The 15,978-nt window shown below is 41.5% G+C and overlaps 1 protein-coding gene across 1 annotated transcript; it reads left to right on the top strand.

Annotated features, from left to right (window-relative positions):
• Positions 1-289: 289 nt before the first annotated feature.
• Positions 290-15,667, top strand: LOC307069826 (germ cell-less protein-like 1; the record flags this gene model as incomplete). The annotated part of the gene is made up of 4 exons (XM_079728135.1): positions 290-1,053; positions 2,876-2,953; positions 3,995-4,154; positions 14,288-15,667. The coding sequence occupies 4 exons, from the start codon at positions 290-292 to the stop codon at positions 15,665-15,667; spliced, it is 2,382 nt and encodes a 793-aa protein (XP_079584261.1).
• Positions 15,668-15,978: the final 311 nt, after the last annotated feature.

Below are 15,978 nucleotides of genomic sequence, written 5' to 3'. Positions count from 1 at the left end.
CCTATTACATCAGGAAATCTGGAGCTGGGGATGATAAGCAGAATTTTGTGTTTTAACAGGCCTTCTGATTCTGGGCACATGGTTTAGGTATAAACTCAAATCCTAGGATCTTACCAAACTCTAGCACTGCCAAGAAAGCATAAGACAGCCAGGGTGGTCCAATGGAAAAGAAGGCTCTAGAAGGCTCTACATGCTGAAATTGGAGAAGCCACTGATTTAAATTTTGCACACATGTGTGTGTACAGAAGATGCTCCTAAAGAATAAGGTTCTTGGAGTGACATCAGCAAGATGGTGGAACAGGAGATCCCCATTCATATCCTCCACAGCGACAACAATTCGGCAGCCATCCACAGACAAAAGTGTCTTTGGGGGAGCTTCAGGAACCAGGCAGAGGATTATAAAACACCAGTGGAGCCCAGAACTGAGCAGGGCCATTTTGAGAAGGCAGGCCCACACCAGGTAGCAGGCTCACCAGCCGTGGTCCCAGCTACAGATACAGAAGCAGCCCTGTCTCCCCCTGGACTTGGCTACAGCCGTGTTTGGCCTTGGTCCTGCTATCGGCACCATCCACCAGGGAACCTGGAAGGAGTCACAGCCGACTATGCCTCCAGTAACAGGCCTGCCAACTTTGATTTGACTGTGGATATTGAAGCAGCCCTGCATCTCAGTTCCAGCCCCCTTCCAGCCATGGCTCAAGAGCAGTCCTATCAGCCCAAGGACCCACCAGGAGAAACATTATCTGTGCACCCAGAAGCGGGCCTGCCAAACTTGGTCCAACTGAAGATCTTGAAGTATCCCTGTAACTCAGCTCCAGCCCCTCCCAGCTGTGGTCTGGGAAATGGCTTGCCCACACAGGGACTCCGTATCCTTGTCCTTGGAGGTGGGCCCACAACCTCAATCCAACTGAGGATCCTGAAATGGCACTGTAACTCGGCTACAGTCCCTCTCAGCTGTAGTCCAGGAGCAGCCCTAATCACCCAGGGACCTACCCAGTGTCCCAGCAGGAGCTCTACCAAGGGACCTGGAAGGAGTCAAACACATCTGCATACTTGGTAACAGGCCTGTCATGTGCAGACCCAACTGCAGACCCTGAAGTGCCTTTGTCCCAGTGCCAGCCCTACTGACCAACATCCTGGAGGTAGTCCTATTCACCCAGGGACCAGACAGGGTCCATAGCCACCCAAGCCCCTGGTAACAAGCCTGACAAATACAGACCCCATTGTATATCCGGCAGTATCCACATTACCCAGCCCAGACCCTGCTCGACTGTGATCCTGTAGGCTATCCCATCAGCCCAGGAACCTGGCATGAGAAGGTCTCTGCCTGCTGAAACCAGTACGTAAAGACTGAGAAAGGTGTTTACCCATCAAATGCTCAGACCCCAATGCAAGGCTACACAGATCACAAACAGGCAAACGTGATACCACCAAAGGAAACTAATAAAGCCCCAGCAAGCAACCTAAAAATGTAGAGATCTATGAAATGCCTGACAAAGAATTCAAAATAATCATCTCAAAGGAGCACAACGAGATGCAAGAGGACACATTATTCTGCCACAGAAAAGAAGGAAATCCTGTCATTTGCAACTTGTATGAACAGGGAGAATATCACGCTAAGTGAAATAAGCCAAACTCAGGAAAACAAATTTGCATGATCTCACTTATTTGTGGAATCTACAACAGTCAAACTCACAGAAGCAAAGTACAATGGTGATCACCAGGGGCTAGGTGGTGGGGGAAATGGGGAAATGGTGGTCACAGGATATAAACTTTCAGTTATAAGATTAGTAAGTTCTGGGGATCTAATGTACAGCATGGTGTCTAAAGTTAATAATACTGTATTATATATTTAAATTTGCTAAATTAGTAGATATTAAGTGTTCTCACCACAGGCTAAAAAATGGTAATGACGTGAAGTAATGGATGTGTTAATTACCTTGACTGTGATAAGCATTTCACAATGTATACGTATATCATATCATCACTTTGTACACCTTAAGTATATTCAAGTTTCATTTGCCAACTATTCCCCAACAAAACTGGAAAAAAAGGTTCCTGCACAAATAACTCTCTATTCATAGTAGGGCTGACATATCTGTGTAACCAGTTATAGTGCAGGGCAGAGTTGAACAAATTCTAAAATGTCATTGTATACAGAGGGCTAGGGAATTCTCCTTAAAGGAAGTAGTATTAGAGCTAATACTCTAGTATGACTTTCTGTGATGATGGAAAAGTTGCATGTCTGTGCTGTCCAATATGGCAGCCACATCCTGATGTGGCTGTTGAGAACCTGAAATGGAGCTGGTGAGATAGAGGAACATTTTTTTTTAATTTAAATAGCCATATGTTTCTAGTGGCTACCAAATTGGAGAGCCCAGTTTTAGGAATTATAACAATGATATCTCCTCTATATGTCCTCCTCCCCAATACAAAGACAACCTCAAGGCTTTTCTAATCACTAATCACACAGCTGCATTTGTGAAGGACATTCCTGGGCTCCTTGCTTTTAACCTGCAACTCTTAGAGAAAATTATTTATGTGGGTAAAACGCCCTTGAATTTTTTCAAGTTCCAGAATGCCTTGATATGGCACTGTCTTGGAAACAATACATTTTTGGAGCCAGGCTGGGCTGGGAAATTCAGGATGACAGCATGATTTAAATACCATTATGTTGGTAGCCCCTCAGGTCAGAAGGCCAGGTTATTTCTTAGTTTTTGTATTAATGAGCAGGACTGTCCTTTAACAGATATTCCTTTTTAAACCATCCCTTTTGTGTTCATCTGTACATATAATCCCAAAGGCTAAGTAAAGGAGATAACTGAGTTAGAACCTGTCTTTTGACTGTCTCATTGACCTTTACAAGATTCCTTTTCAGGATTTGTGGGGTTTGGGGGAAACTGATTGGGGATGGGGCCAGAGACCCGCATTGTTGCCTGTCTCTACAGCAAGACAGGTATGGCTTGTACAGGTAGATCCTCCCCTTAGTGGAGAAAAAATGCAGTGAGCACTGGCCCCTCTCATCCCTGTAAGTGAAAGCAGTGGCTTCAAAGCCAGTTATGAATAGATGGTGCCTGAACACACTGAAATCTCAGAGATTCAACAACTGGATGATTCTAGCCCCACCCTTTCACAAAGCTGGATGAGCTATGTTAATAAATAGAAGTTAGAAATTATATGTTCTCAATGATGTTAATATTTAAAGTACGTTGTCCAAAGTTCTTTCTCAGAAACTTTGTTTAAAAAATGAGACAATCAAGGTTAGAGTGGTGAAAATGCCATGGCAGATTTAGAGCTCAAACTTTTGTGTGTCTGACTTCAAGTCAACTGCATATAACTGTATACTGCAATTGTATACATTGATCCTTGAAGGCAGAACCCCGTTGGATTTAGTTCCTAAATCTCCATAAAGGCAATTTGTGTGACTGTGCCCTAACATAATATCTGCTGTTTAGAAATATATTTCCAACCCCCTTTTTCTTTCTCTCTATCTATGTATTTCATCTTCCCCTCATACACTCCTAGAGCTGCATGATACCAGGATAAACCATGCTCTCTCATCCCGTCCCCCAAGCAGAGAACATATTTTTGTGCAGGTAACTATGGTTCACATGGACATGAAAGGCAGTCTTGGAAGAGTAAGTTATCACCAGTACATGAAGCCAAGCAGGATGATCCTTGGCAGTGGGAGTATGGAGGGAACATTCTAGGCAATTGGCCCTAGTTTATCGGTAATAGCACTTAAGCTAGATTTCTTTACACATTTCTAAGTTCTAACACACTCCACATTAACCTTCAGTTTATGTTATAAATGTACTCATCCTTTGTAATCCATTAGCAGTTAGCCAACCAATATTTATGAAACACTTACTAAGCAATAGCTACCCTGTTAGGTGCTATTGCATTTCATAAATCTAAAAAATGAATGTGATTTTAGTACCAAAGGGATGAAAGAAAAGAAACAGTATAGGATTAATATATGTTACCTTTGATGCAGGAGTGTTTCTGGCTGGGGAGAGACTGAATTGGGACCAATTCTAAGTTCTTCTGCTATGAGGGCTGGTGGGAAAGAGATGGAACTAAGACCTGCTATGGGTTGGAAACTGGCAAGCACTTTAGAAATATGGTGTCCTGTAAGCCTCCAACAGCCTTATGAGGTAAATACCATTATGCTCTTCATTTTACAGATGAAGAAACTTAGGCTCAGAAAAATGGTCACTTGTCCAGGATCACAGAGCTAATGAAGGGATGAAATTGATGGCAATGCATGTGCTTTCAACCACTATGCTCCACTGTCTACTTAGGTGCTCCTGTAATCTCTTCTCCTTTTGAAATACTCTGCCTCTGAAAATTTAGGAGTTGTGCTCAGAATTGGTAGGAATGCTTTTGACCTGACAAGGACTGGGGATATTTTTTTCCAGATCTGAGCAATAATAAAACACATTCTTCATAGCAAAGAGAGGACCTATTCAGGTTGGTTTGAACACAAGTCCACAGATGAGGCTTTGGGAGATGGCTGAGCACTCTTGACATAAGGATAACAACCATTATCATTTAAAGAACTCTTACTATATTTCAGAGCCATTTCATATATTTTCTTTTGAAATCCTCAAATGAACCTGTGAAATATGGATTACCTGTGGACTCATTTTACAGATGAGAACAAAGGCACAGGGAAAAAGAGACTAACTGCTAAGTAATTCCACATTGACTGGAGAAAACACAGCCTCTTCAATAAGTGGTGCTGGGAAAACTGGACAGCTACATGTAAAAGAATGAAATTAGAATACTCCCTATCACCATACACAAAAATAAACTCAAAATGGATTAAAGACCTAAATGTAAGGCCAGACTCTATCAAACTCTTAGAGGAAAACATAGGCAGAAAACTCTATGACATAAATCACAGCAAGATCCCTTTTGACCCACCTCCTAGAGAAATGGAAATAAAAACAAAAACAAATGGGACCTAATGAAACGTAAAAGATTTTGCACAGCAAAGGAAACCATAAACGAGATGAAAAGATAACCCTCAGAATAGGAGAAAATATTTGCAAATGAAGCAAGTGACAAAGGATTAATCTCCAAAAAATTACAAGCAGCCCATGCAGCTCAATATCTAAAAGACAAACAACCCAATCCAAAAATGGGAAGAAGACCTAAATAGACATTTCTCCAAAGAAAATATACAGATTGCCAATAAACCAATGAAAGAATGCTCAACATCACTAATCATTAGAGAAATGCAAATCAAATCTACAATGAGTTATCACCTCACACCCCTCAGAATGGCCATCATCAAAAAATCTACAAACAGTAAGTGCTGGAGAAGGTGTGGAGAAAAGGGAACCCTCTTGCACTGTTAGTGGGAATGTAAATTGATACAGCCACTATGGAGAACAGTATGGAGGTTCCTTAAAAAACTAAAAATAGAACTATCATATGACCCAGCAATCCCACTACTGGGCATATACCCTGAGAAAACCAAAATTCAAAAAGAATCATGTACCACAATGTTCACTGAAGCACTATTTACAACAGCCAGGACATGGAAGCAACCTAAGTGTCCACTGACAGATGAATGGATAAAGATGTGGCACATATATACAATGGAATATTACTCAGCCATAAGAAGAAACACCACTGAGTTATTTGTAGTGTGGTGCATGGACCTAGAGACTGTCATACAGAGTGAAGTAAGTCAGAAAGAGAAAAATAAATACTGTATGCTAACACATATATATGGAATCTAAAATGAAAACGTTCCCAAGAACCTTGGGGCAGGACAGGAATAAGACACAGATGTAGAGAATGCACCTGAGGACACGGGGAGGGGGAAGCGTAAGCTGGGACGAAGTGACAGAGTGGCGTGAACTTATATATACTACCAAATGTAAAACAGATAGCTAGTGGGAAGCAGATGCATAGCACAGGGAAATCAGCTCGGTGCTTTGTAACCACCTAGAGGGGTGGGATAGGGAAGGTGGGAGGGAGACACAAGAGGCAGGAGATATGGGGATATATGTATATGTGTAGCTGATTCACTTTGTTATAAAGCAGAAACTAACACACCATTGTAAAGCAATTATACTTCAATAATGATGTTAAAACAAAAAATAAAATCCATATAGAAAAACAAAATAAAAAAAGAAGAAGAAAGAGGGCGAGTAGGATGACGACTAACCTTAATATTCAAACACATTATAAGCCTTTACTAATTTAAAGAGTATGGCCCTGATTCACGAATAGATAGATCAATAATGTAGAGTAAAAAATCGAGCTAGGTATGAAAGTACATACAAGAGACTCTTTATGATACAATACCCTGTTTGTGGGTAAATGTCAATTATTCAATAAATGGTTTGGTATCTGGAAAAAAATTAAGTCAAATCTCTAACCTCACACTTTAAACAAAAATAAATAAATTTCACATGGAGCAAATATTTAAAAGTAAATAATCAAACCATAACAATTCTAGAAAAAGCTATGGAATGTTTTTTTCTTTTTTTCCCAATAATTGCTGGATAGAAAAGGCTTAAAAGAGTAACACAATACCTGAAGTCATCAAAGAAAAATCTTTTTAAAAGACCGTATTTTTAAAATTCCATGAAAAGTAACACCGTAAAACTCAAAAGAAGTTTTAAAATAGTAAAAACATATAGTTTTAAAGATTTGCAACTCACATTATAAAACGCTCATCTCCTTACTGTATGCAAAGTCCATGTAAATAAATGAAAGAAAGCTTAAAAACTCAGTAGAAAATTAGGCAAAGGATCCTAACAGGCAAGATAGAATGAAAAAAAAATAAGGAATGGAATTGAATGATTTTAAGGTGTTCTCAGAGCCTGCTTTGCAATCTTTTCTAGATATACTGCTGATGCCCCATACCACGTGGATAGGTACATCCTAGCATAGATCTTTGTTTTGTGCTTCTACTTGAAATTGAGTCTAAATCCAAGTATTGGCCAAAGCCTAGAACTGTGCTGTCCAATAGGGCAACCACTAACCACATGTAACTATTTAAATTTAGATTAAATTTGTAATTCAGTTCTTTGTCACACTTTGCTTCATTTCAAGAATTTAGCTAGGGGCTTCTGCATTGGATAACGCAGATACAGAACATTGCTATTATCACAGAAAATTCTGTGGAGCAGCTCTGATGTACAGCTCAGACTGAAGCATCTTTTTTTCCTAAACCTAAATTTATGTCAGATTCGCCAGAGAACCTTATTAAAATACTACCAACTTCCATCTCATATGTAAATGGCACGCCACTGCTTATCACTAGTATCAAGGTTGGGCAAACTCTGGCCCTTGGGTCAAATCTAGCCCACTGCCTTTTTTGTCAATAAGATTCTATTGGAACACAGCCATGACCATTCATTTACATATTATTTATTGCTGCTTTTGCTTACAAAGGCAAAATTGAGAAAGAAATTAGTATTTGCAACAGAGAAAGTATGGCCAGCCAAGCCATATTTCCTATCTGGCAAAAAATGTTTGCTAACCCCTGACTTACAGGAAAAAGTCTAAGCTTTGGCCTGGCCTACATGGGAGGTACCTAAGGCCTTCCAAACTCTGGCCTTTGCTTATCTCTCCAGCATCATCTTTCCATGTCATGAGCCAGTAATAACTGACCTGTTTTGGTTTCCCGAGCATGGCATCCTAGTTCCTTGTACTGTGCCTCATCTATACCATGTCTTTTTCCCAGGATGTCTCCCCTGATTCTCTATTTCTTTTGCCTCCTTTCTATCACATCTCAACTTGGCTCTCACTTCCTTTGTGAAGCTTTCCTAACCCCAGTTCTAGGTGAGCAGTACGTCCTATATACTGTCCAACACCCTGACTTTCCTTCCTTCCTACACCACAATGTGCGATCATAAATTGGAGAGAAAAAAGGAAAACCACACTCTTCAATCTCCTTATTCTCTGCCAGAGGCTTACCAACATTTTAATGGCCCATATCAGTCGTTAAGGACAAAGGAAACAGGTTCCTCACCAGAACAGATTCAGAATCTAATTTTTTTAAGCATCCCTGCTTTTCTACATGTATGATCAAATGTACTTTGCCTATCACTCCCATACATATTTTGGTCATTTCTTTACCATAATATTGCAACTGCCTGTTTACATGTCTATTTCCCTCAATAGACTGGGAGTTCCCAAAGGAAGGAGGCCTGGCATTCATCTCTGTGACTCCAATACCCAGGACAAGCCCAGCACTGAGTCAATGCTCAGAGAACACCAGTGAAATAAATCTCTCGCACCCACAAGAATTCATCTTGTGGAACGAGAAATCAAAGGGAATAGGCAGAGGGGCATGTTGTTGATCAGTTTTCCCATCTCCTGTGAAGCTAAAATTAAAATTCTGGTGTCCTCAAGGCAGTAAAAAAAATCTCTTGGAACTAGCATATTACTGATTTTCTTTTATCATGGTTGCTTTATCTAGTTTAATATATTTTAATTATTTGTTGTAAAATTCACATTTTGAGGTAACTTTATTATAGCAAATACAAGTTTAAAACTCTAATATACAGGAGAGACAGTGTGTTTATATCTCTAATATGTCACGAATGGAATAAAAATAACTAATGTGATTCCAGATTACCTTTGGAGCTGAATTTGGATCAGACACAGCTGGTAAATGGGTTTTCGTATGAAGCTCATTTATTAGGGATTTCCATGTACTATCTATCTCTGTATTTTTATAGGATTTTCAAGGCTTAATTTTGTTCTAAGTATTCAGGACACCAAAGCAGAATAAACTGATAGCCATCTCTTGTGTGCAGGCAGGAGGAAGATTGTTTGAGGAACCTTTGTCCAATTGGATTGACTGGTGGCTAGTAGGGGAACTTTTCAGGTTACCAATCCTGGAATCCTTCAGACATAAAAATCCACATTGGTCTCAAAGCTTTCACAGTGTTCCCTTCAAGACATGATTTTCACATAAATTGTAGAACTATGAATTCAGCTTAAATCTATACTATTGACTCCATATTATTGAATTCAACAATCTGGAATCAACTTTGGCTGTTCAATGTTGCCATATCTACCTATGTAATTGAGAGCACATCTTCATCCAAAGAAAAAGACTCCCCTCCCCCAAGGAATTTGAACTAAGATTCTTTGTGCTAGAATAGCATGGCCTTGAGACCCTGCTTTCACACACAAGAGCAAAGTTGCCACACTTTATTTCATGGCTTTGATTTTTAATTCTCTTCAATTTCTTTCTTTCTTTGAGTCAGTCAAGGATATTTTAAATACACACTTCATATACAACATGAGCAAAGTGAAGTAGAAAGAATAGTAGCTTTCTGGCAACTTTGATCCATGCCCATGAGAAGAACTCAATACAATTTTTTTAAAAACCCTACTTAGTAAATCACTCCTCCACTCCGTACTCAGGAAGGGTCTACTGCTCCTTCAATGCTTAGCTCAGACTGACTTAGCAGTTTTGATGTGAAGACTTGCTCAGTTTCATTGCTCATCCTACACTCTGTACACATCATGTTCCCCTTTCCTTCATTTGTTGTTTAATTATATAATAGAGAAGAGAAAAAACTATATTTTTAAAGCTGACCAGCTGGTATCTTCTTAGGAGAGTATGGTTTTTATTTGGGAAAATAATTTGATGGTTACTGAATGTGTAAAAGTAAACCCCCGCCCCCCGCCTCGGCCACCTTAGGGCACTTTAGGAATGGGCTACAGCGAGACAAATTTAAAAAGCCAAAACATCCCATTTAATAAAATGGGAGGGACTGTTTTTGTTCTGGAACAATTTAAAAATGACAGGGTGAAAGTGCTAATAATCAAAAGGAGAAAGAGGGACAGAGAGGGTTTAGCAACATGACAGGAGGACAAGAATCCTGAGGAAGAGTCAACCAGTGTAAGGGTCCTTGTGATGAGAATGACCACGGGACTTAAAATCTAGAATTATACATTCCTATTTAAGTAAACTTCTTTGCTTTTTGTAACTTTGCCTCTGCTACCCATGAATCTCCTATATCCTAGGCACACTTGCCTCTGAGAGAGAGGTGTTTTAGGTAAATTAAGGAAAAGATGATAAGTTCAGAGTTGCCAGATCAAATACAGGATGCTCACTTAAATTTGACTTGATGAAATTCAAATTTAACTGGATTTTTTTAAAAGTTGCTAAATCTTACAATTCTAATTAGGTTACATGTCTAGATCAATATAGAGTGGATAGAAGGGAATAGCCACAAGAAACAAGATACAGGTAAGACAAAGAATTCAATCTATGTAAGCCCTCTGAGGTATCAGGGGTGGGATGGAGCCTTTGTTTTCCTCCATAAGTGAGTGCAACATTTTTAAATATTCAAGGGAAAGGTAACTGCACAGGGCCAGAGAACCTGGGGACACCTAGTCGGCAGAAATCCCAGTTAAAATTCACTCAGTTTTGCATATGTTATTACCTTACAGGCATATTTCTCACACTAGAGGGAATTCCCAGAGGATTGAGTTCCCCACAGCTGTGAGGGAAATTGTATGTGGTTGTAACATCAACAGCATTTAGAGTAATTCAGGCAACTCCAATTTCCCCTATACTTCTTATTCTGAACAAAGCCAGAGTCCGGCAGCCGGAACAGAAATATCCCTGGTCCTCCAATGAACGTGAGCCTGTGGAAATGAGAGATTCAATACTGTTTCTGAAAAGGACTCAAGTAGCTGACAACAGTGGTGTGCCTGCCACGAATTCCTGAGCACGATGACATACCACTCATAGGGTATCAAGAGTAGTTTTCTTCATTTTATTTATACAATCATTTATAAATGGATGTGCAGATGTGTATTACTTGTTTCAACACCTGGCTGTAGATTCATTTTTTTTCTCCTAAGGTTGCTTTTACTTATTTTCTCTCCAAACCTTCTGTTATCCTGTTTACTCCCTTTGCCCTGTTCCAAGTGGAGGGGTTACTTCAATAATGTAGCTCAAAATTACGTAGTTTATCAACCAAAAAGCCTTATTACTATCCTTCCTTGTATCTATCATGTGTATAATTTTGCTGAAGCCAGGATTTGACTTAATATATTGCAAAGCTTATGTAAAGGGACACATTGCTTACCTAGTAAGTCAGTCTAGCCATCTGCCCAGTATACCCTTCTTGATTTAGCTGTTTTCCTCGTGTCAGAGAGTACATATTTTTGTGGTGGAATGACATGGTATTTAAGAATTGGTACAAGTCCTAGGATGCTTTATGTGTGAATGAAAATATTTAGTGTGCAATATGATGATTAGGACAGACAGATGTTCTCATTCCTGTGAATGAGAGAGGGACACCAAACTCAGGCTGGACCAGGTAGTGTCAAGAAACTTCCCCAGAGAAGAGGATGCTTGTGCCAAATCATGAAGCTACCTTTAGGAAGGGTAGCAAGAGAAGGAGGGGAGGGGGAGTGGAGGGGCAAGGGACAGGAGGAGGAGGGGGAAAGGGAGGGGGAGGAGAAGAAGGGGAAGAAGAGGGGAGAGACTTTCAGGTAGACTGAACAGCATAAACAGAGGAGCAGAACGAAAGAACGTGGTTTATTTTGAGAACTGCTAACTGGTATGACTGTAGTTGAGAATGTGAAGGGTAAGATGAGTGAAGGCATGGCAGACGTGGATAATAACTATATAGAGGTAGTACCGATGGAAGAAGTAAGGGATAGAAAAAATTGACAAAGTATGAACATCTGCACCAAGAAATCAGAGCCCAACTTTCTTTTCCTTCAATTGCTCTATATACAGGTACCTATTGGGACACAGTGGAGACAGAAACAATGAGGCTATTCCAGGCCTAAAGGGGGTCAAAAATATTTATCCTTTCCCTCTCAGCAGCAGGCTCAGTTTAGTCTTGAAAGATCTGAACGTTCGTAACAGTTCTTTAGAGTTCTATGCTTTTGACTGACCATATCAAAGTTATATATGACACATTCAAATGAAAACTATCTATGTTGAATCTACAGTGAGGACTCCTCCCCGTCATAGCCCTGCTGGTATCATAGGTGACCAGCAATGGCTGGCATGTATCGGAGGTCATGGCACTGAAAAATATCAAGTAGATGTCTCTTGTCTCTTACATATTCCAAGCACAAATGATCTTATCTATGACCTAGTAATAAGTACTTAAAGATTCAATTAAATTAATGATATCAAATGTAAAAGCTTCTTTGAACTATTTCAACTTGTGTTAATTTGAAAGCGCCTGATGTATGATGTTGATTAAGAGGATATCAACTTAATAAGTCTTGCCACATACAAAGTTCGCTATTGCATGAAAATCTTTGAGCCACAACATATCAGAGACTAATTATGAAAACTGACTTTTCAATTTGCTTCTCACTATAATTATCCAACTATCGTACATTATTTGCTTGGAGTAATTTCTATGTAAAATGGTCTTTTTATTATCACCGGAAAAAGAGTCAGGGGATTGTGACCAGTTAAAGGGTCTGTGTCTTTTTTAGATTTACTTCAGTATAGAGATCTCTGGGTGAAAAGAGGGAAAGTTACACAGATAATAGGCTCAAAAAAGGTTTCTAAATAACTTATTAATAGAAATTATTATATATAATGAGGTACACGTTTCAAAGTCAAGTCATTCAGTACAGATGATGTAACAAAAAGCCTGCAATCAAAACAATGTAGGGATGAAAGGAGCTATTGCAATTACCCCACCCCAAATCCCAATGGACGCAGCATCCACAAACACCAGATCCATACAATTGTCCTGCAAGGTAGATATGATTTTCCCCGTTTTACACACAATAGAGTTGACTGTCAAAGAGTTTATATAATTTACTCAATATTTCACTGAGAAGTTACAGATTCAGGCTTTGAATCTAAATCTGTCTGATTCAGACACCCATGTTCCTTCCATTTCATCTGATTGCTGGCCACCTCCATATCCACTTCTTCTACCATTGGTCCAGGCCTTAGGATGAAATGAGGCATTTGGTCAAATGCCCTGTGAATTAGCATTTTCCTCTTTAACAAACTCATAATGTTATTAAAAAGAAAGCACAGCTAGTTTGGATGAATTGTTCTTAGTTAGCCCAGACTTATTTTTCGTGAACATCACTTTCTCCAAGTGCTTTCTAAATATATTATTATTGTTATTATTATATAAAAGTACATAGCACTTTCTATATACAAGGCACTGTTTTAAGCATTTTATATTAATTCATTTAATCTTCACAACAACCCTATAAGACAGGTACTATTATTATCATCATTTTAGAGCAGGGGTTAGAACCCAGACAGCCAGCAGCATCCATGCTCTTAACTGCTATGGTAGATTAGCTACACTTACCCATATGTATGTTGAATAATTCATTCTGAAATCTTGCCACAGATTGTTCTCACACTTATTGATCTCTGTTTTCCATATTCCACCATTTTCCCCTTTTTAATAAGGGGAGAAGTAGGTGTTCATCCCCAGTCTCCTGGTTTTTCTCTAATATTCTACAGCTTCTCAAGGGTAAAATTGGATATTGTTTTTAACCTTGATAATTTATCTGCATATAGAGCCTTCAACTCCTATAAAGAGTTTAGATACTCAGAAATGTCTTACTTGCATATATACACTACCAAATGTAAAATAGATAGCTAGTGAGAAGCAGCCACACAGCACAGGGAGATCAGCTGGGTGCTTTGTGTCCATCTAGAGGGGTGGGATAGGGATATTTATTTATTTATTTTTAATTAAATTAAAAATAAATAAATAAATAAAGAAGTTAATTATGGCAATTAAGGTGCCTAGAGGACAGAGCTGGTACCAAGATGTAATTCTCCATAAAGGAATAATCACTAACTGTTTTAGATGGGCAAGAGCGAATTGTGTTCTTGAAATTAATGGGTAAAATTCGCACACAAAGGCCTCTGTTCCACCATCATCCTATGAAGGGAGCCTGAGAGCAATCATCCCAGGAGGGAAAGATAAACAGAGTGGAATCCCTGGTACGGAGTGCCCTTATCCGGCGGGGTGGGGCCTAGTGGGTGTGGCTTAGCGTGGCGTCCTCTCGAGAGATCGTTAGAGCAAACGTCATCTGTACCCAGCAGCACTCTGGGCTGAGCTCGTGCCCGCGGCAACGGCGCCTGGAGAGGAAGCTTGTTCACTGCACCACTGAGGTATAGGCCATGGGAGCACGAAGCAGTCGGATGCCATGGCACTGGTGGGGGCGTGCCCCAGAGGAGCCAGGTGCCAGTGGCGGGGAGGAGGAGGCTGAGGAGGCAGTAGCGGCAGAGAGAGAGGAAGGGAACGAGAGTGAAGAGGCCAGACCCGCCGCCAGTCAGGGGAGCCGCAAGCGGAAGACAGGCCCAGGGGAGCCGCTCACAAAAGAGCCCCGCCGGAAACATGCTAAAGATCGTTCATGGTCCGTTTATGAGGCACTCTTCCTGAGAGGAGAAGAGAGCGATGTGCGGATCCGCTCACTGGGGGAGGAGTGGAACTTGCATAGGGTCCACTTGTGCCAGTCAGGCTACTTTGCTAGCATGTTCAGTGGTGCTTGGCGGGAGACAAACATGGATACTATAGAGATACAGATGCCTGACGAGAACATTGATCGCGAGGCACTGCACGAGGCTTTAGGTTACCTGTACCGAGGCTCCATTTTCATCCCACCCGGTCGAGTCATCGCCATCCTGGCCACAGCCAGCATGCTGCAGCTGGACAAGGTGATTCAGCGGTGTGGGGAGGTCATGAAGGAGACTGTCAGTGCCCAGACCGTGTGCAGCTACTACTACTCTGCTGAAAGCTACGGACTCCAGAACATCAGGATTATGTGTCTTCAGTGGCTGCTGGACAACATGATGACCCAGTGTAGTGAGGGGCTGTTGCGAGAAGTCAGCCTGGATCTCATGAGAGAGGTCGTTGCCTCTTCACAGCTCTTGGTGATGGGGGTGGAGATGGACGTGTACACCATGCTGAAAATGTGGATGTTCTTGCAGCTGCAGCCAACATGGAGGGGCCTGCGCAGGGCCCTATTGCCTGACACCAACTCATGGTTTGCCAGTTACAGGTGGGATTCGGAGGGCACCCCTTTCCTGGAGACAGAGCAGGGCAGAGCCTTCGTGCCAGTGTTCCAGCAGCTGCGGCTTGCCTACATAATCTGCGACCCGACGTCAGCACTTGTCATCCACCAGGATGCGCTGATCCCTACCTCTTGGTTGTGTCCACTGTACAAAGAGCATTGGCTTGGCCCCCTTTGGGTTGAGCAGACCAGAGAGCTCTGGCCCGTGGATGTCTATGTGTCTGACCCCCAGGGGAACAGCATGCGGTGCGGGGGCCAGCTCCACAGGGACAAACAGTGCAGCTGGCGGTGGGAAGGCTTCAACTTCAGCTGGGACCTGGTGCTGTGCTACGCCAACCAGCGCATCATTTTCCGGTGCAGCGCACGGAAAAAGTACCACAGCTTTGGGGTCAGCCTACTCGGGCAGGGAAAGCTCGCGTTCCACCTGCGCCTGTTCTCCTTGGACAGGGATGGGAGAGCCGTTTTCAGGAAGAGCAAATACCAGATGCTTTCCCTGAGAGATGATCAAGAGCTAGAGGTAATGAACCTGGAAAACCAAGCCGTGCTTTTCCCCATAATATATGTGGCCTGTAACTTCCTGTACCTCCACCAAGGGGGGCGTTTCCCAGGGCGTTTGCCCCTGCAAAAAAGCTCAGAGAACTGAGCAGCTCTTTCCTGGGGTCAGGGACGACCAGCTTGGTCCAGATGCCAGCTCCTTCTGTGGGACCAACCAGGCTTGCCCATCTCTGGTAACCAATTCTGTCAGAGGCTTTGTTGAACTGTAGCTCATAATACTTGAGATTGTTTACATGAGCATATGAAGAGGACAAATTTTGAAGCCCCCCAAACTCCTCGAAAACTCATTTGGGCTGTTAATGTGGCAACCTGTCCTCCTGGTTTAGGATCCATCGACACCACCCCCCGCCCTGCCCATCATTTCTGTGAAGCCAAAGAGCTATTGACTTTAGAGAGAAA

The sequence above is a fragment of the Hyperoodon ampullatus genome (assembly GCF_949752795.1).
Source record: "Hyperoodon ampullatus genome assembly, chromosome: X".
NCBI lineage: Eukaryota > Metazoa > Chordata > Mammalia > Artiodactyla > Ziphiidae > Hyperoodon > Hyperoodon ampullatus.
This window is presented reverse-complemented; position numbering and strand designations above follow the sequence as displayed.